Source organism: Aquarana catesbeiana, linkage group LG04 (assembly GCF_042186555.1).
Source record: "Aquarana catesbeiana isolate 2022-GZ linkage group LG04, ASM4218655v1, whole genome shotgun sequence".
Taxonomy (NCBI): domain Eukaryota; kingdom Metazoa; phylum Chordata; class Amphibia; order Anura; family Ranidae; genus Aquarana; species Aquarana catesbeiana.
In genome coordinates, this window is record NC_133327.1 from 272,953,389 (window position 1) to 272,975,242 (window position 21,854).

General features: G+C 43.8%; 1 protein-coding gene across 3 annotated transcripts in view; it reads left to right on the forward strand.

Moving 5' to 3' along the window:
- Positions 1-33: 33 nt before the first annotated feature.
- DVL3 (dishevelled segment polarity protein 3) overlaps positions 34-21,854 on the forward strand; it is a 226,181-nt gene continuing 204,360 nt past the window's right edge. For 2 of the 3 annotated variants that reach the window (XM_073626557.1, XM_073626558.1), the window contains exon 1: positions 34-736. In XM_073626557.1, the coding sequence (XP_073482658.1) occupies positions 576-736 (161 nt within the window). In that variant the 5' untranslated portion in view covers positions 34-575. The remainder of the gene's footprint in view (positions 737-21,854) is intronic. The other variant, XM_073626559.1, reaches the window with a different exon arrangement.

Consider the following 21,854-nt stretch of genomic DNA (forward strand, 5'->3'; position numbering starts at 1 on the left):
AAAAGAGGCGTGAAGAGTGTTTGCGGCTCGGTTCATCTGGTCATGCGCAGACAGCAGCTGGGATTTACGAGTTGTGCGCATGCGCTGCTCTGAAGAGACGGGAACCGACTGACAGAAACGCACCGAGTAACCGGCCGGGAAGACGAGTTGAACGGTTGTCGGCAGGCTTGTGTGTAGTTGTGCGGGGTCCCGGGGTCACGGACGCTTGTTAGTGGCTGGTCAGACTGTGAAGAAGGTTCGGTGCGGGGCAAGGGCTGACAGGCCACACACAGTAAAGTGTTTATTAGTGCCCTCCTCTCACCCCTCCACACAGACTGTATCCCCCCCCCCCCAGCCCCCACACCCTTCTCCTCACATACACACTCTGTATCTAGCCGGCTCACTGCCCTCCGCACCATTCCCATCCTCCTCCTCCTCTTCTATTATAGAGTGAGTGTGTCACCCGGCCACAGCCTGTCTCCCTTTTCTTTCCATGGCCTGCCGTGAATGACAACCACTGGGGCTGGGCCCCTTCCCACACCTGGATAGAGCAGACTGCGGCCCCTGCGTGTTCCCCTCACCCCAGCTGGATCACCATGGGGGAGACCAAGGTTATCTACCACCTGGATGAGCAGGAGACGCCCTATCTGGTCAAGCTGCCTGTGCCCTCCGAGAGGGTGACCCTGGCAGACTTCAAAGGGGTACTCAACAAACCCAACTACAAGTTCTTCTTCAAGTCTATGGACGATGACTTTGGGTAAGTGAGTGATGAGTATACACACACTGATCTGTCCTCTCTTCATTGCTAAACACTGCCTGGCTATTGGTAGTAATTGTAAATATTGCATCCTTTTGTTTCTATGTAGCCTTTGTCATCTTTCTGTGAATGTTTTTTGTATTGGTCATTTACTGTACCCCGCATAGTGCTGATGTTCAAGGCCCAAGGCATTTTGGTTTGTTTGATCTTTGATCATTCACTATACAAATCTTATGGGCATATGAACTCCACAGGGGTTAATTTACTAAAACTGTGGAGTGCAAAACCTGGTGCAGCTGTTACATGGTAGCCAATCTGCTTCTAACTTTAGCTTGTTCACTTAAAGCGGAGCGGCACCGAAAATTTTTTTTTTAAAAGTCAGCAGCTACAAATACTGCAGCTGCTGACTTTTAAAACATGGACACTTACCTGTCCAGGGCGCCCGCGATGTCGGCACCCGAGGCCGAAGCGTCTCTCCGTCCTCGGGTGCTGCCGCCTCCATCTTCGGTAAGGGAATCAGGAAGTGAAGCCGTGCGGCTTCACTTCCCGGTTCCCTACTGCGCGTGCGCGAGTCGCGCAGCGCAATACGAATGGTCCCTGCTGCCTCTGGGACCCGTGTGTTTCCCAGCAGGCAGCGGGGGGGGGGAACAGGATGTGGCGTAAATACCCGCAGATTCTGCGGCTATCTACGCCGGAAGTGGGTACAGATACCTGTAATATACAGGTATCTGTACCCCCCTCCCCCCTGAAAGGTGCCAACTGTGTCACCGGAGGGGGGGAGGAATCTAATGAGTGGAAGTTCCACTTTTGGGTGGAACTCCACTTTAAGCATTGACAATGAGCCCTCGTTCACACTAAACGTGGGCTGAACTTGCGCGATTTCAAACCAGCATTTCATTGCGAGTTTGGGTGCGATTTGAAAAAAAAAAATCGATGTTGGTTCATGCACAGATTTCTATTGAAATCGCCCCCGAAGCTGCCAATAGTACTGCAGGAATGTTTTTGGAAATCAGTGCGGCGTCGCACAGATTGGGACAGTGTCATTGCCGGCAATAGGCTGTGATTTGATATGTCAAATTGCTCCAATTTGAATGGGGGCTAAAACTTGGAAGCTGATTGGTTTCTATGCAGGGCTGCACCAGAAATTGCGCTCTCCCGGTTTTAGTAAATCCAGTGTTCATCCTGCAGTAATGACATTATCAGCTTCTATTTGGAATGTCAGTCAACATCAGGAGGTTTGTCAAGAATTTCTTAAAGCGGAAGTAAACCCATCCGTAAAACAGTTTCATTTCCGGCATGTGCCGGAAATGTAACACTCCCATTGGTTGCACTCTCAACCAAACTGTCAAACCATCCAATGGCTGGTGTCATAACTGATCACATGTGCAGCATCATGGCAGTTGTGGATTAAACAGAGGCAAGGATGGCAGCTTCCTTGGCTGAACACGATAGGGGGGTTTAATTACACTTTAATTGCTCCTCCTGGCTTTTCTAACTTCAGTGTAGGTAAATTATTATTTCTATAAAGTATTTATATAATGGCAACAGTTTACAAAAAAGGGAGATACTGTATTACAGTTATATTAGAATTTGTTACGGGAGGGCCTCGCTTGTTAGATATAACAATGTGAAGGTTCTTCAGGTCGTCTTTCTTTTTTGAACGTTTGCACATGATTTGTGCTTGTAGTGGACATCTATAAGTACATTCACCCACTTATTTATTTTTGTATGTTGTAATTTATTTTCTATACTGTTGACTTAACTCACTAAGGATACATGCACATAGTTGTAATGGAACTACTGATCCTCTAGTCAGGATTCTGCATAAAAAAGTAACATGGTCTGTACAGTGCTTGCATTTAGGTATATCAATTTCCATTCCCTTAAACTTTGTGCACACTCTCTCTGCTTTTTTTTTTTTTTTTTTTTTTTTTTTTTTTTTTATGTAGCCATATGCAGGAGCCGTAAAATGGGAAATGCCCGCTGTCTTATGTACAAATTGTTACACAGCAAGCCTTGTAACAAATTACTGTAGCAATGTGCTGACAAATGACTCAAGGGGAAGCAGTACATACATTTTTCCTAAGGGACATGAGTTCATTGTTCTCTGGGATTAGATAATACTAATGCTACTATTCTAAAACTGTAGATACCTTTTTAGATCACTAAGCTGAACAAAATGCTATGGATTTTCTGCAGTCGTTCTGTAACTTCAGTGATGTCATTTGTTGGAGATGGAGAGTGGTGTGAACCCTGCATCAGTTGCTCGATGGGGTTGAATACAATGGCAACGTTCTCATCATCAAGCGCTCCTTGAAGCTCTGCCCAGGCCCTTTGTCTGACAGTGAGCGAGCAAAACTATGGAAGGCAGCATTGATGTGAAAGACACCCAGGAAGAGTTTGGAAAAAAGAGTAACTCGAGTTTTCCTGCCAAATGTAAACCGCGGTAAACGCTGCTGCAGCAACCTATGCTGTCTGCACAGCTGCTCAGTATTAGAGGCATACTGCCTAATAGCAAATTTTTTCTCTAATTATTTTTATTCTTTTATGGAGGCTTGGAAATACAGGTGCAAAATATGTTCAGTAGAATATTAAAGCAAATGCAAACCTTAGTTGCTAACAATTGCTTGGCTTTTTTTTTTTTTTTTTTATAATTACTAAGCAAATCAGAGCGGGTTTGAAACTCTGAGGTATAGTATAAGTTTTATGTTACAATGGACCGCTGTTTGGATCAGATTTCCTACATTCCAACAAAAGTTTGCTTTAAGTATGATCTTCATATGTCGACTCCCTCCTCCCCATAACAGATTTTTTGCCAGGTACAAGATTAGGTTTCTTGCAACATGCCTTCACTGATTTGGATTTGTGGTGAGGTTCAAAAGCAGGAGCTTGTCCTTCAGTGTATAATTCCTCAGTGACATGAGTTCTTGGAGCATGTCCAGAGCTGCAGGTAGTTCTCAATACATGTTTTAGGCGTGAAGCGATCCGATTACTTGATATGCACTTCAATTTTTAGAGTCAAATATTGTTTGCTTTATAGCATTTCTTTGTTATCCATATCCATCTTTCTTTCTCTTTTTTTTTTTTTTTGTTAGAAATTTTACCTGTATGGCTTTCTTAGAGGCCATTTTTATAATTTTTCGTTAACCACTTGTGGACTGTGAGCAAGCGGCTGCTGTAGGCAAAGTGATGTACATCGCTGCCTAAATCTGGGTTTGTACATAGCGGGAGCCTGTCAGCAAGTCCCGGCCAATAATTCATGGCTGGGACCTGCTGATCGGCTGTGTGCAGTCACAGCCTAGAGCTCTTGTGTTGGTAAACAATACCAAGCTCTGTACAAAGTGAGGATCTGACAGTTGGTCAGTTAGGCACATATTTTACCCCTTGGTCGCCATAGATGTTAACCCCTTCCCAGCCAGTGTCATTATGACAGTGTATATAGTAGTAGCACTGACAACTGTATTTAATGTCAGTGGCAGTCAGTCACTCCCCCCCCAAAAAAATAAATAAAAAAACTCAGTGTTGATCAAATACCACCAGAAAGCTCTATTTGTGTGAAAAAAAAAATATAAATTGTTGCATGACTGCACAGTCGACAGTTAAAGTAATGCAGTGCCAAATACCAAAAAATGGCCTGGTCACGAAGGGGGTAAAATCTTCCAAAGCTGTAGTGGTTAATTTGAGCTTTGGTAGACATGCTGACATAGAACTGGTAGTAATATTGAGAGGTGGGCAGAAAAAGTTCATGGTTTGTCTCTAAATTTCAGGCATGAGACAAGTGTCAAAAAAAAAAAAAAAAAAAAAAAAAAAAAAATTAAAAATTATCTTAAGATGTACACCTAAGATTTACTTTAATTTTTTCCAAGAAATGTTCGCTTTAGTTTAGTGTTTTTAACCACTTCCCGCCTGCCATATAGCAGAATGACGGCAGGAAAGTGGTTTCATTATCCTGCTGGACGTCATATGACGTCCAGCAGGATAAGCCGCTAGCTTATCCGCCCCTTGGGGGCGTGCAGTGCGGCGATCGGTGGTGTCAGTCTGACACACCGCATCTCCTATCCTGGTAAAGAGCCTATGATGTAGGCTCTTTACTATGTGATCAGCTGTGTCCAATCACAGCTGATCACATGGTAACCAGTAAGAGCCATTTATCGGCCGATTAGGCTATCGGCTACTCTCCTGACGGGTCTGCGCTGATGATCAGTGCATTGATTATCGGTGCAGACCCACCAGGGTTGCCCACTGGAGACCACCAGGTATGGCACTCTGTGCCCATCAGTGATGCCTATCGGTGCCCGTCAGTGCTCAGCAATGAAGGAGCAAATTTACTTATTTACAAAGTTTTGTAACAGAAACTAAGGAAAACCTTCTTCCTCCCATTTTTTTTTTTTTTCTTTTATTAGGAGGGCAAAAAAAACCCCCAGTGGTGATTAAATACTACCAAATAAAGCTATTTGTGGCGGGAAAAAATTGTAAAAATTTTGTTTGGGTACATCGTTTCATGGCCGCGCAATTGTCATTCAAAATGCGACAGTGCTGAAAGCTGAAAATTGGATTGGGCAGGAAGGGGGTCAAAGTGCCCTGTATTGAAGTGGTTAAAATAGTTCTACTTTATTCATTTTCTTGTTAGTACATTACGTCTGCCCCGCTTGTATAGAAAGGTATTAAATGATTACGATAAGCGGTGAAGTTTAGAAATTTCTATGCAGCCACCTAAGCTTGACTGTGCGCTACATTTTACAACTGTTTTGCCCTGTTGAATATATTTCTGACAACTGTTGCCATCGCAAAGATAAATCCCTCTAAAATTTTGCCAGGTTGTTCAGTGCTAACCTGGTCCACTTCTAGCATTGTTTGTGGATGATGATCATTTTTAAAATTTAAAGTGGAACTTCAGTCATTTTTTTTTCATCTTTCCATCTATTAAATATTCTGCCCTTGTTTTTTTTTAACTTTGGATAGTAAAATATTTTTTTTCTGCCAGTAAATACCTTTTTAGACAGCCCACGTCCTCTCTAGTCTGGTAAAAAGCTTATGACATTGTGGACATGTCTCTGTCTGTCTCTGTAAATCCTGGCTGTAAACAGGCAGCAGCTTCAGCTGCCCACAGTTAAAATGATTGCAGCCAGACTCATGGCCTGTACACATGATCCGAATATCGTACGACAGATCGTACGACTTCTTTCGCTTAATAGTCGCAAGTAGAAATTGATTAGGTTACTAAAGTCACAAATTCTCGTACGACAGAAAAAAAAATCTGAAGTGATGTCATGTGTTGTAATGTGTTTGTATTTTCGGACGACAGCTTTACTTGTCCGGTCAAATAATATCAGATTTGTCGTGATTGTCTCTCGAAAGCTTTGTACTAAAGATCCGATTATCGTACGATTGCGTCGAAAGCAGTATTTTTCGTCCGATATTCGGATCGTGTGTACGGGCCATTAGTGGAGGGAGATTTTTGCAGCATATTTGGCAAGTACAGAATCGCAGTATATTTAAAATAATATGCAAAGTGGTTGGAAGGAAGCTTCAGAATGGCAAAGATGTTTTCATTAAAAATGTATGAGACACACAGAAGAACACTTTTTATGAAATATGGGTCATACTAACAACTGTAGAAGTTAAACGGGAATGAATTCTGGACAGCCGCGCTCATAAATTAGCCTTGTTTTTTAAGAAGATGCACATCAATTACAGGATAACAGCAGACAGGAACAGAGCTGCTTACTCATAGCTAACAACTGTAGAAGTTGGTAATACTGTCTGTCTCCCTTTTATGTAAACTGAAGTGTTTTTTATTTTGTAGTCATGGATTTACAGTGCATCCAGAAAGCATTCACGTTTCACTTTTTTCACATTTTGCTATGTTATAGCCTCATTCCAAATGGATTAAATTTATTTTCCTCAATTCTACAAACAATACCTGATAATGACAACGGAAAATAAGTTTGTTTGATATCTTTGGAAATTTCTTTAATAAAAGAAAAAATTACATGTACGTACGTGTTCGCAGCCTTTGCCATGACTCTCAGAATTGAGCTCAGGTGCATCCTGTTTCCACTGACCATCCTTAAGATGTTTCTATGACTTGACTGGAGTCCACCTGTGGTAAGTTCAGTTGATTTGTAAAGGCCCACACCTGTCTATATATGGTCCCACAGTTAACGGTGCATGTCGGAGCACAAACCAAGCTACGAAGTCTAAGGAATTGTCTGAAGACCTCAGAAACAGGTTTATATCGAGACACAGATCTGGGGAATGGTACAGAAAAAAATTCTGCAGCAATGAAGGTCCCAATGAGCACAGTGGCCTCCATCATCCATAAATGGAAGAAGTTTGGAACCACCAGGACTCCTTCCTATAGCAGGCTGACCGGTCAAACTGAGAGATCAGGGGAGAAGGTCCTTTGTCAGGGAGGTGACCAAGAACAGCGTTTCTCTGTGGAAAGAGGAGAACCTTTCAGAAGAACAACCATCTCTGCAGCACTCTACCAATCGGGCCTGTATGGTAGAGTGGCCAGACGGAAGCCACTCCTCAGTAAAAGGCACATGACAGCCCGTCTGGAGGTTGCCAAAAGGCACCTGAAGGACTTTCAGACAATGTGAAATGAAATTCTCTGGTCTGATGAAAAAAAGATTGAACTCTTTGGCCTAAATGGAAAGCGTCATGATTGGAGGAAACCAGGCACCGCTCATCACCTGGCCAATACCATCCTTACACTGAAGGATGGTGGTGGCAGCATCATGCTGTGGGGATGTTTTTCTTTGGGGGGAACTGGGAAACTAGTCATGATCAAGAGAAAGATGAATGCAGCAATGTACAGAATGTACTTGATGAAAACCTGCTCTGGACCTCAGACTGGGGCGAAGGTTTATCTTTCTACATAACGATCCTAAGCACGCAGCCAAGATGACGAGAAGAGATCTGAAAATTGCTGTCCATCAATGCTCCCCATCCAACCTGATGGAGCTTAAGAGGTCCTGCGAAGAAGAGTGCGAAAAACTGCCCAAAAATAAATGTGCCAAGATTGTAGCATCATACAAAGACTTGAGGCTGTAATTGTTGAAGCACATTTGGCACCAAAGTATTGAGTAAAGGCTGTGAATACTTATGTACATGTGAATTTTTTTTTTCGTGTTTTTATTTTTTAATAAATTTGCCAAGATTTCAAACAAACCTTCTTTCACGTTAAGACGTCCTTTATGACTAAGCATGTTGGGTGGAGCTACGCACTGATGTCATCACGCCCCACGTGACCCCCGGTGACTTATGTTTTGTTTTGCCGGCAACCGCTTTTTTTTTTTTTCTAACTTGGATTCTCTTGGACTTTATGCTGTGTGGCTTTAGCAATAAAGAAACCACCTTTTTTACCATAACACACTATTGGAGCCTCATGTTTTTTTCATACACTCTGTGACATCTGGTTAGTTGGGATTCCCAGATGAGAATCTGACACAAACTGGATACCGTAGAGGACTGTTCCTGATTGCCAGGGAGCTCCCGGGACGAGGCGAACCATCTGACACTGCAGAGGGCTATATCTGCAAGCGCCTTTGACCTTGCTAATCAAAGCGGTCCCCCGCTAGCGGCCGAAAAAGGGTTGGCGGTGCTGCCCATTGATTTCAGTTGGCAGGGGCGCTTTAGGAGCCGTGTATACACTGCTACTACAGCGCTGCAAAGATGCAGCTTGCAGGACTTTTTTTTACCATCCAGCCAGCACGCTGCTCCAGTATGAAAGCCCTGAGGCTTTACCATTGGCGTGAGAGGAGAGGCTCTTTCGAGGCGTATTTTTAGCGTTATAGTGCCTGTAAAGCGCCTCAGTGTGAAAGTAGCCGTACCCTGACATACTGAAGCAGAGCATGATCCCCTCCCTTCGGAGACTGGGCCGCAGGGCAAGTATTCCAACATAACGACCCCCAAACACACTACTGCCTTGCTAAAGAAGCTGGCCAAGCATGTCTCCAGAGCGCAAGTTCTCTAACATCAACCAGCTCTTTGATGTCATCATGGAGGAGTGGAAGAGGACTCCAGTGGCAACCTGTAAAGCTCTGGTGAACTCCATGCCCAAGAGTTAAGGCCGTGCTGGAAAATAATGGTGACCACACAAAATATTGACACTTTGGGCCCAATTTGGACATTTTCACTTAGGGGTGTACTCACTTTGTTGCCAGCGGTTTAGACATTTAATGGCTGTATGTTGAGATATTTTGAGGGGACAGCTAATTTACACTGTTATACAAGCTGTACATCACTACTTTACATTGTAGCAAAGTGTCATTTCTTCAGTGTTGTCACATGAAAAGATATAATAAATATTTCAAAAAATGTGAGATACCGTATAACCCCCAAATATATATTATAATAAAAATTAAAATTAATTAAAAACCACTTTCAGACCTGGAGCCCAGGGATTTCTTGGAGATCTGGGTGGGATGCAATCCCTAGTCCTGGGTCCTGATTTTGCAATCTACCAGCACGCTTACTGGTCGGGTGAGCGCTGGGCTATTTGTGGACACCCTCCCGAGGAGTCCATCTTGCAAGGGAAGAAGCCAGAGACCCAAGCCTGTGGTCGCTGTGGAGTCAGGTGTTTTTTTTTTTTTTTTTTTTTTTTTTTGGTACTGATGGTGAAACCCCCTGCTAAGGAAAACCCTTTGTTTTTCATTTATGGAACTTTGTTTGATTTTCTTTAATAAAGTGGGCAACAAACCCTGAGAAGGAAACATTTGTGTGGACTGTTTTTTTGTTTTTTTTTTTTTTTTTTTTTTTTTTTTTTTTTCATATTCTCAAACACACTATGGAAAACAATGGCGATCTTTGCAATTTTTTTTTTTATGTTACACGGTATTTCTGCAGTGTTTTCTCAAACGCATTTTTGTTGGAAAAAAATACTTTACTGAATTTAAAAAAAACAAAACGAGAGTTTTTTTGTAAAATCTGACAAATGTTTCACCAAGTACATCGATGCCTACATCTCATGCTTGCGCACGCTTGTGTGGCGGCACACTATGGTACTTAAAAAAAAAAAATAAAAATCACAATAGAGGTTTTAAAAATGAGTATGTGGATTGCTGCGTTCCCTCAGGGCTTGGACCACTTGCCATCATCGAGGGGGGGAAACTAATATCCATGTTTACCAAAGTGTCAGGGGTCTCAAGCTGGCGGCCCTCCCAGCTGTTGCAAAACTAAAAGTCCCATGAGGCATTGCAAGGCTGATGGTTACATGCATGACACTCACAGGCAGAGGCATGATGGTACTTGTAGTTTCGCAACAGCTGGAGGCCCGCCAGTTTTAGACCCCTGCCCTGCAGGATGTTAGGGCGGCTGTCCACCAGCTGATGCTTGGTAGAAGTTGGGTGATGCAGCAGAACAATGACACTAAGCATCAAAGTAAATCCAGTGCACACTGGCTTCAGAAAAAGAAATTTTGCCTTTTGGGATGGCCAAAGCGTTTGCTACTCCAACATTTGTATTCCTTATGTGCCTGCTGTACCATGTACCTGTAGGAAAAAGTATCCTTTTCTCTTTTGTATTGCTTCCTTTGTGTGAAATCCCTGGTCTTCCTATCAGTCCCCCTGCTTTCATATATAAACCTGACCACACTAAGCATAGAAGCACATCCTTCCCAGTGTGGTCAGTTCTCTAGCTATGCTGGGAACTCGGCTTGCTCTCTTCCAATGATCAGACTTGTCCTGACATGGTCCCTCCCCTTATGCACAGCCATTCGCCGGTAAGATCTGTGTACTGCTGCTTCTCCTCCCCAGCTCTTGCGCAACTGAGATCAAGGGGAAGGGGATCACTTATAAATCAGCTTTCCTCTTTTATAAGTGAGTAAAAAAAAAAAAAAATCCAAATGCTGTTGATTTCTGTAAAGTTCATTTTATGGGTGGAACTCCGCTTTAAGCCCGCTGTGTTTTGTCTATTGTTACTAAGGCTGGCCATACATCGTTTGAATCTGATATTCAAAACGTTTAGTGGGCAGGCTGAATGTACCGAGTTGATTGCTCAACTTTGGTACAACCAGCCTTCCAGATTCTCTTGCAATGAGCTCTAGCGGTTGCTTTAGCCGCTAGTGATAATCCCTGTCTTCTCCCGGCGGGTAGAAGGCAATATCCCAGCAGGAGGGATTCCTGCATCAACACTGTTGATGGGGCAATCAAGCAAATTTCTTTCCTGTAACCCGTGGTTGCAGGAAAGAAATAAGCTCTGTGTATGGTTGCCCTTAGATGAGCATCAGGTAACCTTTTATGGTAAATTACGGCAGAAAACCAAGGGGTTCACATACTGTATCTTGCCACTGTAAAAAAATGTACCCCCACACACTGTATTAGTGACCAATATTAGCCAAATATAAAAATCGCTGAAAACTTTCTATTGCCAGTATTCTAACAATAAATGGAACTCCTTGAATGGATGTTTTATGCACTAGAGGGGACTTGGAACCCCAGCAGGTCAGCGATTTGAGACCTGCTCCAAGACATCTGGTGTAATTTCAGTGCAGTACAGCTCCAATTTTACAAATCTGGGCTCTTTCATCTGAAGATATTCTGCATTTTATTATATATTTGACAGTTGTACATGTAAAATATACTGTATATATATTTTGTATCCCTGAATATTGCATTTGCAGCCTCAGGAACAGAAAACATTCAATAAAAGAACTCACTGACTGCTAATAGCCTTTGGGGTGCCATTGCGAAACGATGTCACCACATGCACATTGCGCTCGTTTCTACTACGCCCAGGTGTAAACAGGGCCTAAGGCACCTTTTTACATTTAGCCCATCTCCAAAGTCGCATAGTTTCCATTGCAAGATGCGACTTTTGGTGCAAATTTGACCTGACTTTGTCTGGACAATTCAGACCAAGGTAGTGCAGGAACTTTTCTCGATTTGCAGCGACTTCTGTAGTGTCAGTAGGAACCGCTCTCATAGAAATTGAATTTTGCATGTCCTGCGACTTGGGGTTTCACAAGTCTGATCCTAAATGCACAAGTGTGAAAGGAGCTTGTCTGCTCTACAGAATTGATACAATGTTGCAGAGAAGAAACTGTTTGACAGGTTTACTAGACTGAAACCGTTCAGATGAACAACCGATTACCTAAGGTAAACAGTTCTGTCTCTGCAGCATTGTATCAATTTTGTATAGTAGTTCACACTGCAGTAACTGATTTTAGGTTTGGTTCACATAGGTGGGATGCGGGAATGCTTCCAATCCACTGCTGGTTCCCGCATCGCACCTGACTCGCAACTCACACTATCTTATGCGAACCTCTGGGAGTGTCAGTACAAACTTAATGACTCCCCCAGATCTAACAAATTCAAGCCAAACTCCAGCTAATACTTTATAAGCAGTTGCAGCAAATGGTTTATCTTATTTATTGGGATAAAGGTTTTACTTACAGTAAGTATAAACTGATCATTGTAAGCACCCCTGTCGGTGGTAAATCCCATCTTTGTAACACATACTTTCTGCTGGAGAGCTTGTTCTTTTGAAAAATGGACTTGCTGACTCCATCACCAGATAAAAGATGGAAGTAAGTAGAAGAGATCCTAAAAAACAAACAAATGCAGCCATCACATCTAAGCAATGGTGCACTGCATTCTAATATTTTTGGGGGTTTAATACTGCTTTAAAGTGATTGTAAAGTCTAGATTTTCTTAAAAGAATGTCATACTTACCTGCTTTGTGCATTTAGTTTTGCACAGAGCATCCCCGATCCTCCCTCCTCTTGAGCCACCTACCGGCACTCCTGGTTCCTCTTCAGTGAGTGCCCCCTTAGAAAGCCACTTTCTGTTGGGACATGTGGGTTCACTTCTGAGCTGTACTGTCTGTGTCTGTGGTGGGTTTTTTTTTTTTTTTTTTTTTTTTTTTTTTTTTTTTTTTGTATTGTTCTCAGTTATAACTGCAAAAAAAAAAACAAAGTGCAGGAGCTGCACTTTGAAACAGGTTTTCTCTTTGAAAATGAAAGATTAGGCATTTAAAACTTATGTAATTTAGGGATACCAATTATTATACCCTGTTTTTCCCTGGTAAAATCGCTTCCTGTTTCTAGAAGTGAGCTGGACATTTATACCATGCTTTAACTACATTCAAAAAGTCTAAATTTTTTTCACTAGACTGTATTGTCTTTGTTTATCATATACACGTGCGTGAAAATCTCAGTTGTGCAAGTTTGTCACTATTGGTCAAATCCCAGGAGCCAGTCCTTAGTTAAAAATTCATGACAATTTTTCCAGCAGCTGCCCGTTACTGTAGTTTCCTGTGAGATGGTGTTTACAGTGGCTGGACCACTCATCATGGAAATTCCTGGCGAAAGTATTTGGCACTCTTCTTGCCAGCCTTGTTGCTTTGGGGCGATCTCTATTGCTTTTCTACTTTCCTTCCAGTGTTTTTGCATTTCTCAGCCGTATGCAGATGGTGGGCTCCTCTCCCCTGCTGAGATAAACACTTTTCAAGAGATTGTTAGTTATTCTGCTGCATGAGCACTTTTTCTTAGCATGATTTTGGGCTGGCAGGCAAAGGGCTTTCTGCAAGATTTTATTATAAAAGTAAAATTTATAGCGAACATAATTCTTTTTTTTAATTTCAATGCTTCTTCCAGACTTGTGCATTTGATTCTGCTAAAGGTGTGTGTGTGTGTTAGTTAGGGCGGGGAGATCCCCCCCCCCCCCCCCCCCCCAAAAAAAAAATCTGCTTTTTTTTTTTTTTTTATTAAATGTGCATCAACAAACAAAATTGCAAAGGCAAACCCTTTCTCTAACCGAAAAGTCAGTGTGAGGTTATCAGAGACTGTGGCTATACTGCATGACGGTTATCAGACTGTGGATATACTGCACGAGATTACCTGTGAATTGGGGCCCCGATGACAGCTTTGCAGAGTGCACCACTGCACAGAGGACACGTGAAGCTGTATTCGCGCACTAGCTAGCAGAGGGGGGGGGGGGCGCCGGGAGCTCCATTCGGAACAGGGCCCATCAAACACAGCCACTGCCCATCAAAGCTGCCACGCTGTCTGAAGAACATGGAAGAGGTGGGCGGAGCTTGTTCACTAGCCGCTGGGGCGGCTGCGGCGCGCTATGAATGCTGGGGTGGCCGTGGCCCCTGACGTCACTGGTTGCTAGCTACACGACATTGCTACACAACCAGTGCAGTTAGTCAACTTAAGCAGCAGACTGCAGTGCTGAGGATCTGCCCTTGGTGGGGCCCTCCATGCAAATGGGGCCCCCGGGCAACTGCCCAGCGTGCCCAATTGAAAAAACGGCCCTGGCCAGTGCCTCCACAATACGTATACGGTCATTCTGCTGCAGAAGTTCAGCCTATGTTCATCCACTTTACTCATCAGAGATGTGTAATTATTGTTAAAGTCCTAAGTGTTTGTTTTTTTTTTTTTTTTTTGTTTTTTTTTGAGCACAAGGAACAGTACATACTGTACATTCGATGAGCAGTGTCTCTTGTGTTGCTGGTTGCACTCTCAGGCTAGGTTTGCACTGTTGCACAGGCACAGCAACCCATTCATTTAAAAGAGCCGCTCTATCTGCAGGAAATGCAGAGAAAAGGTCTTGATCCTTTTCCAAAATGCAGCCTCACGGCAGCACTGCATTTTCAGATGTGTGTTCATGCGCTAGCTAGCAGGGAGGGGGCGGGGCCGGGAGCTCCACTCGGAACAGAGCGCCTGTACTGTAGTAAGCAGTGATCGGAGTGGGTGCGTCAGTGGAGCTTCTGGCCCCGCCCCCAGACCTCTGTATTCCCCAGCCAGTATAGAGGGGGTGGGGCTGGAAACTCCACTGACGCAACCACTCTGATCACTGCTCTAACGACAGCCGTTCTTTTCTGAGCATACAGGCTACATGGGGCGGAGTCAGCGCATCGGTAGAGTTCCCAACCCCCACCACCTCACTGCTGGCTACATCGGGAATACAGCCTCCCGTGTCCTCTGTGCGCTCTGGAAATCCGAGACTCTGAAGGGGGAAAAAAAAAAAAAATCGATTTTCTTCAAATCTGAATCCATTTGAGGTCACAACTCGATTCAGGATTAAAATTGAATATATATATATATATATATATATATATATATATATATATATATATATATATATATATATATATATATATATATATATATATATATATATATATATATATATATATATATATATATATTTATTACACACACACACACACTTTTCAATCTGTTATATTGCAGCCACTTGCTAAAATAAGTTCTTCTTTTTTTTTTTTTTTTTTTTTTTTCCCCTCATTAATGTACACACAGCACCTCATATTGACAGAAAAACACAGAATTGTTGACATTTTTGCAGCTTTATTAAAAAAAGAAAAACTGAAATATCACATGGTCCAATATTCAGACCCCTTTGCTCAGTATTTAGTAGAAACACCCTTTTTGATCTAATACAGCCATGAGTCTTTTTGGGAAAGATGCAACAAGTTTTTCACACCTGGATTTGGGGATCCTTTGCCATTCCTCCTTGCAGATCCTCTCCAGTTCTGTCAGGTTGGATGGTAAACGTTGGTGGACATCCATTTTTAGGTCTCTCCAGAGATGCTCAATTGGGTTTAAGTCAGGGCTCTGGCTGGGCCTTTCAAGAACAGTCACTGAGTTGTTGTGAAGCCACTTTTTCGTTATTTTAGCTTTGTGCTTAGGGTCATTGTCTTGTTGGAAGGTCTGAGGTCCTGAGCACTCTGGAGAAGTTTTTCGTCCAGGACATCCCTGTACTTGTCCACATTCATCTTTCCCTCAATTGCAACCAGTCGTCCTGTCCCTGCAGCTGAAAAACACCCCCACAGCATGATGCTGCCACCACCATGCTTCACTGTTGGGACTGTATTGGATAGATGATGAGCAATGCCTGGTTTTCTCCACATATACTGCTTAGAATGAAGGCCAAAAAGTAGGGATGCACCGAAATTTCGGCCGCCGAAACATATCGGCCAAAAAGCCGAAAGAATTTTTGCCGATAACGAATGGGGCGGGGCCTGGGCGGAGCCCCGCCCCTGGTGCCGCCTATCGGGGGGCTTCCTATATCGTAGAAGAGAGGAGAGCCGCCGCCTGTTTGATTACAGCGCTGGGAACATCACAGCTTTCATTTCAATAGCTGTGTGTTCCCCGCTGCGCGCCTTCCCATACAGCCACTCCCCCTTGTGTTCCTGGCGCTGTAATCAAACAGGCGGCGGCTCTCCTCTCCCTTCACTGGCTGCAATGGGGACACCGGCTGCTCTACCGGGGACATCGGCTGGCTGCATCTGACAGGCACTGGTGAGGCTGCATTGATCTCTTGCATCATGTCCGCAGTCTCTGACCATGTCCCCAGTCTCTGACCATGTCCCCAGTCTCTGACCATGTCCCCAGTCTCTGACCATCTCCTGTACCATGTCCTCAGTCTCTGACCATCTCCTGTGCCATGTCCTCAGTCTCTGACCATCTCTCGTGCCATGTCTGCCGTCTCTGGCCATGTCTGCCGTCTCTGGCCATGTCCTGTATAAAAATATTTTTAAAAACCGTCGCTTTCGGTATCGGTGTTCCGGATCAAGGAAGATTTATTTTCGGCATCTGTTTCGGCACCAAAAAACCCATTCGGTGCATCCCTAACAAGTTCTATCTTGGTCTCATCAGACCAGAGGATCTTATTTCTCACCATCTTGGAGTCCTTCAGGTGTTTTTTTTTTTTTTTTTTTTTTTTGCAAACTCCATGCAGGCTTTCATGTGTCTTGCACTGAGGAGAGTCTTCCGTCAGGCCACTCTGCCATACAGCCCAGACCGGTGGAGGGCTGTGATGGTTGACTTTCTGCAACTTTCTCCCATCTCCATTTCTGGAGCTCAGCCACAGTGATCTTTGGGTTCTTCTTTACCTCTCTCACCAAGGCTCTTCTCCCCCGATAGCTCAGTTTGGCCGGAAGGCCAGCTCTAGGAAGGGTTCTGGTCGCCCCAAACGTCTTCCATTTAAGGTTTATGGAGGCCACTGTGCTCTTAGGAACCTTAAGTGCAGCAGAAATTTTGGCCAGATGTGTCCCTTGCCACAGTTCTGTCTGAGCTCTTCAGGCAGTTCCTTTTGACCTCCATGATTCTCATTTGCTCTCACATGCACTGTGAGCTGTAAGGTCTTAGGTCTTATATAGACAGGTGTGTGGCTTTCCTAATCAAGTCCAGTCAGTGCTGGACTCAAATGAACCATCTCAAGTAGGGCTGCAACTAACGATTATTTTCATAATCGATTAGTTGGCCGATTATTGTTTCGATTAATCGGTTAATAAGCTTAAAAAAAAGTGTGGTGTATAATTTAGTTAATATGTAAAGTTTAAAAAAAAAGCAATTTATTGTTAAATATCTCTATGCAGTGGTAAATGTAAATAACTATATGGTTAGGGAGCAAAATATCTAATCAACTCTGAGAATAACACAGAAGAGATATACTATTAGAGGAGATGTACTGTATATACTATTAGAGGGGAGATATACTGTATATGCTATTGGAGGATATATACTATTAAAGGGTGAATCTGGTAAATTACATCAGACTCAGAGATCAATTTTTTTTTTTTATTTAAAAAACAATGTCTTCCTTCAAAAAAAAAAAAGGCATTTTAAGAACGTTAGTTCGATTTTCTAATCGTTAGTGGGGTCAAATCAATGTTCATTTTCAACCATGGTGACAATTTGGAAATAATAGGAAACTTCTTGGTCAAAGGAGTTTTCCGACGGTGTGTGTGTGGTTTTCCTTCATTTTAAAAACAGAATGTTAAAAACAAGTGAAAATTTCAATTGCAGCTGCACCCATCATTCAGATATCCCCGCACAAATTCAAGGATGACATATGACTGCGGGCGGGAACTGGTTAAATTGCAGGGTATATTGCAGGGATGGATGGATGTGACTGTACTTGTCACTGAGCAGCGCTGTGGGCACTACACATGCAGCCCACAGCGGTGCTGCCATCCAATCCCTCCCCCTCTACCCTCGCACCGTACCGATCGGTACACAGAGGGGAGGGAGGAACCGGCGTCATGACATGACGCCGGTTTGTTTACATGTAATCGCTCTGTCATTTGACGGAGCGATCACATGGTAAATGGCCGCGATCACCCGGCGGTCACAGAAGTTCTCGGGTGCGCGCCAGAGCAGGATTCTGGGATGATGTCCCACGGACGTCCACCCAGAACTAGCTGACTGCGCTGCAGCCTTCTTTCGGCTATGGGCTGGTCGGCAAGTGGTTAGAATGATTTTAGCAAATGGTTGCAATATAACAAAGTGAAAAATTTAAAGGGGTCTGAATACTTTCCGTCCCCACTATATATCTATCTATATCTCTCTATCTCCTGTTTTGGTTTTAAGACTCAGACTCAAAATGCAAACTTGCACCTGCAATTACCATATGACTTAACCCTTTTCTTGGGTGTTTTAAGGTTTGGCCGAAACTGGAGAAGTGCCATGTGGCTGATTGATTTATCTTTTTTGCTCATGGCATTCCAATAGACACTGCAAGCTCCACACCATTTTATGAAACTTATAGTGCATTATCCCTCCCTGAGCAATTTTTTTTTTTTTTTTTTTTTTTTGCCTATGTATACAAGGCATTTCCCTGTTCTGCTTAGCAACATGACAGGGATTTACTGCTCCCAGTGATCTGTCATGTTCTAGTTAGCCCATCCCCTCTACAGTTAGAACACCGTGAGGGAACACAGCCCCTTGATCGCTCCCTAGTGTTTAACCCCTTTCCTGCCAGTGTAATTTACACAGTAATTGGTGCATTTTTATAGCACAGATTGCTGAATAACTGTCACTGGTCCCAAAATAGTGTCGTGTCCGCCGCAATGTCGCAGTCTCGACAAAAATCACAAATCGCCACCTAATTATTACTATACTATTACTAATAAAAAAAAAAAAATAAAAATGCCATAAATCTAGCCCTTATTTTGTAGATACTATAACTTTTGAACTTTTGCGCAAACCAATCAATATATGCTTATTGCCATATAATTATTTATTTATTTTTTTTACCAAAAATATGTAAAAGAATATATACATATCTGCCTAGACTGAGGAAGAAATTCGAGAGAGAGAGATTTTTTTTTTTTTTTTTTGGAATATTCTAGCAAAAAATAATGCGTTTTTTCAAAATTGTCTTTTGTTTAAAGCGCAAAAAAATAGAAACCGCAGAGGTGATCCAATACCACCACAAGAAAGCTCTATTTGTGGGGGGGGGGGGGGGGTAGGAGACACGTCAATTTTTGTTTGGGTGCAAAGTTGCATGACCGCATAGTTGTCAGTGACGCAGTGCGTATCGCAAAAAGTGCTCCGGTCAGGAAGGGAGTAAAGTGGTTAAAAAGCGGTCCTTCAGGTCCCTGGTCAGTCTTGGTGTTTCCTCCGTCCGGAGGAGACATGTTGCTTGGGGGACCGGCTGAGGCTCCAGCTCTCAAAGACTGGGGCAGGGGTCTCAGGCTGCAGCAGGGAGAAGACAGGGGAAGCTTCTGGGCTGCGGGGGTGAGTGCACCTTTGCCCTTGTTTATAGGTGGAGGAGGTCGCGTTAACGGCCACAGGCAACCCTCCTTGGCAGCGGGCGGGAGTTGTCCTGGATCCTTCCTCCCTTCGAGCCCAGACGTGGAGAGAGGAGGCCATATGGCGTCCTTGGCCCTAGAAGACGCGGCACGTCATTTTTGGGGCGGGATGTTGTCATGGAGTGTCGGAACTGGTCCAACCCCTTAAAGGTGCAGGGAGGTTAGACCGCGCTGTCTCCTGCAAGGTTGCAGGGGACAGCGCGGATGCCACAGGATACCAGGATGCAAGAGGAGGATGACCTCCCATTTGCCCAGGCTCCGGGAGACTAAGGCACCAGCAGGACACAGGTAGGCACCCAGGGGTGTCCTTTGTGTTCAGTATAGTGGGACAGCAGCTAGGCGGTGGTGGCCCTAGCCTAGCTGGGGCTCAGCGGGGGGGGGTTTACTAGTGGTCACCGGGTGTGCACTGTAGTATGGTGGAGTGTGCTTTTGTCTCACCTGGGGTCCCCCTGTGTTTCTGTCTTCTGGCATGTCAAACTGCAAAAAGACCCAAAGCCCACTCCCAGGAAGTGGTGTGCGAAATGTACGACCAAGATGCCCTTGGAATACACAGAACCGCTATGCCAAGTGTGCATCTAGTTAAACAGTCAGATGCAGTCAACCCAAAATGTTTTGGATCCGTGAGGGATGACATGGCTACTACCTTTTTTAAGGATCTTTAAAAAATGTATTTCAGAGGTTAAACCTCCAACAGTTCCATCTGGAAGTTCCTCTGCCATAGCCTCACCAAGATCAGTCGCCTCAGGGTCGCAGGAGATGGTGAGGGAACGAGCGAGTAGCAGCGCAGTTAGCGTAATAGCCACCGACAGCTCAGATTCGGAGCAGGAGGATGGGAAAGAAGAGAAAAAGGGGTCCCAAGTACAAATTGTTCCTAAAAGATGTAGAGGACTTACTTGGGGCTATATATGAGATAGAGGAAGAAAAATGACTTCCATCAAAACATGACCTGATGTTCCAAGGTCTTGGGAAGAAAAAGTCCTAAGTATTCCCAGTCTTCCAGGTGATGTCGGACGTTGTGAGGAATGAGTGGGCAGACCCAGAGAAGAAGCCCTTTTTTGCAGCTAGTCATAAGAAGTGTTTCCCTTTCAGTGATCCAGAGGAAGTGTAGAATAAGAATCCTTAATTGGATGTGCCACTATCAAAAGTCTCCAAAAAATCTTCATTGACCTTTTTGAAGATATGGGGCATCTAAAAGATTGCATTGACAAGAGGAGCGATATTATCCTAAAGAGAGCTTGGAAAACACGTGTCGCCAGCCTAAAACCAGCACTCGCCACCACTTGCGTGGCAAGAAACCTTGAATTCTGTCTCTCTCAACTGCAAGACCATATAAAAAAATAGTACTCCTATGAAAGAATTTTTGAATACCCTACCGGTTCTCTCCAAGGCAGTCGGCTACATGGTGGATGCATACGCAGAGTCCGTCAAACTGGCAGCAAAGTCAGGAGGCCTAGCTGTGGCAGCCAGACAGGCTATTCTGATGAAGACCTGGTCAGGGGACCCTACATCCAAAATGAGATTCTGCAGCCTCCCATTCTCCGAACACTGCTTGTTTGGAACAGGCTTAGACAAAGGCCTAGAAAGAACAGTGAATAGGAAGCAAACCTCTACAAAAGTGTTTTTGTGGATGAAGAGAGCATCCACAAGAAAAAAGGCAGATTACCCCAAAAAGAACTGGATAGGTCACAAGGGAAAGCTGAAGAACAAGTCCTCTTTTGGCTCTTCTATCCAAACCTCCAAAACAAAGATGACAGATCGCCAGTAGGAGGAAGGCTGGCTACCTTCCTACCTCAATGGCAGAAGACGACAACCAATTCATTCTAGACATCATCGCAAGGTGTTACTGCCTGGAATTCAATTGTCATCCTCAGGAGAGATTTCTATTAACGAAACTTCCCAGGGATCTCAAAAAATCAAGGGCTCTTCTGTTGTTGCCGGGGGAGATGGTAGACCAGAAAGTCCTTAATCCAGTCCCAGAGGAGGAAAAACGAAAGGGTTTTTTCTCAACTTTTTGTGATCAAAAAACCTTCTGGGAAGTTTCGATTGATATTAAATCTAAAACCCCTGAACTAAGCGATTTACAATACAAAAGATTCAGCATGAAATCCATATTTTCAGTCAAGAATATCCTTCAACCAGGAACTTTCATGGCGAACCATGGATCTCGGGGATGTCTATCCACATTCCCATACAAGAAGAGTCCCACAGATAAAGGAGGTTGGCGGTGGAGATGCTTCTTTCCCTTTATCATTTCCTGAACAGGGCTCTTCCTTTTGGGCTATCCTCGTCACTGAGGATTTTTACCAAAGTCCTAGCAGAAGCCCTTGTGCCTCCTGAGGTTGAAGACTGTAGTACCACACCTAGACAACCTACTATTTACAGCACTGGCAGAAGCTCAACTATGGCTGAAGTCACTAGGCTGGATTTTAACCATCGAAAAATCCTCTTGGCACATCCGATTTCTGGGATATCTGCTCCACTCCATAGAGCAGAAAAGGTCCCTACTGGAGGAGGAGATCCAAGGCCTCGTCAAGAGAGTAAGTTCTGT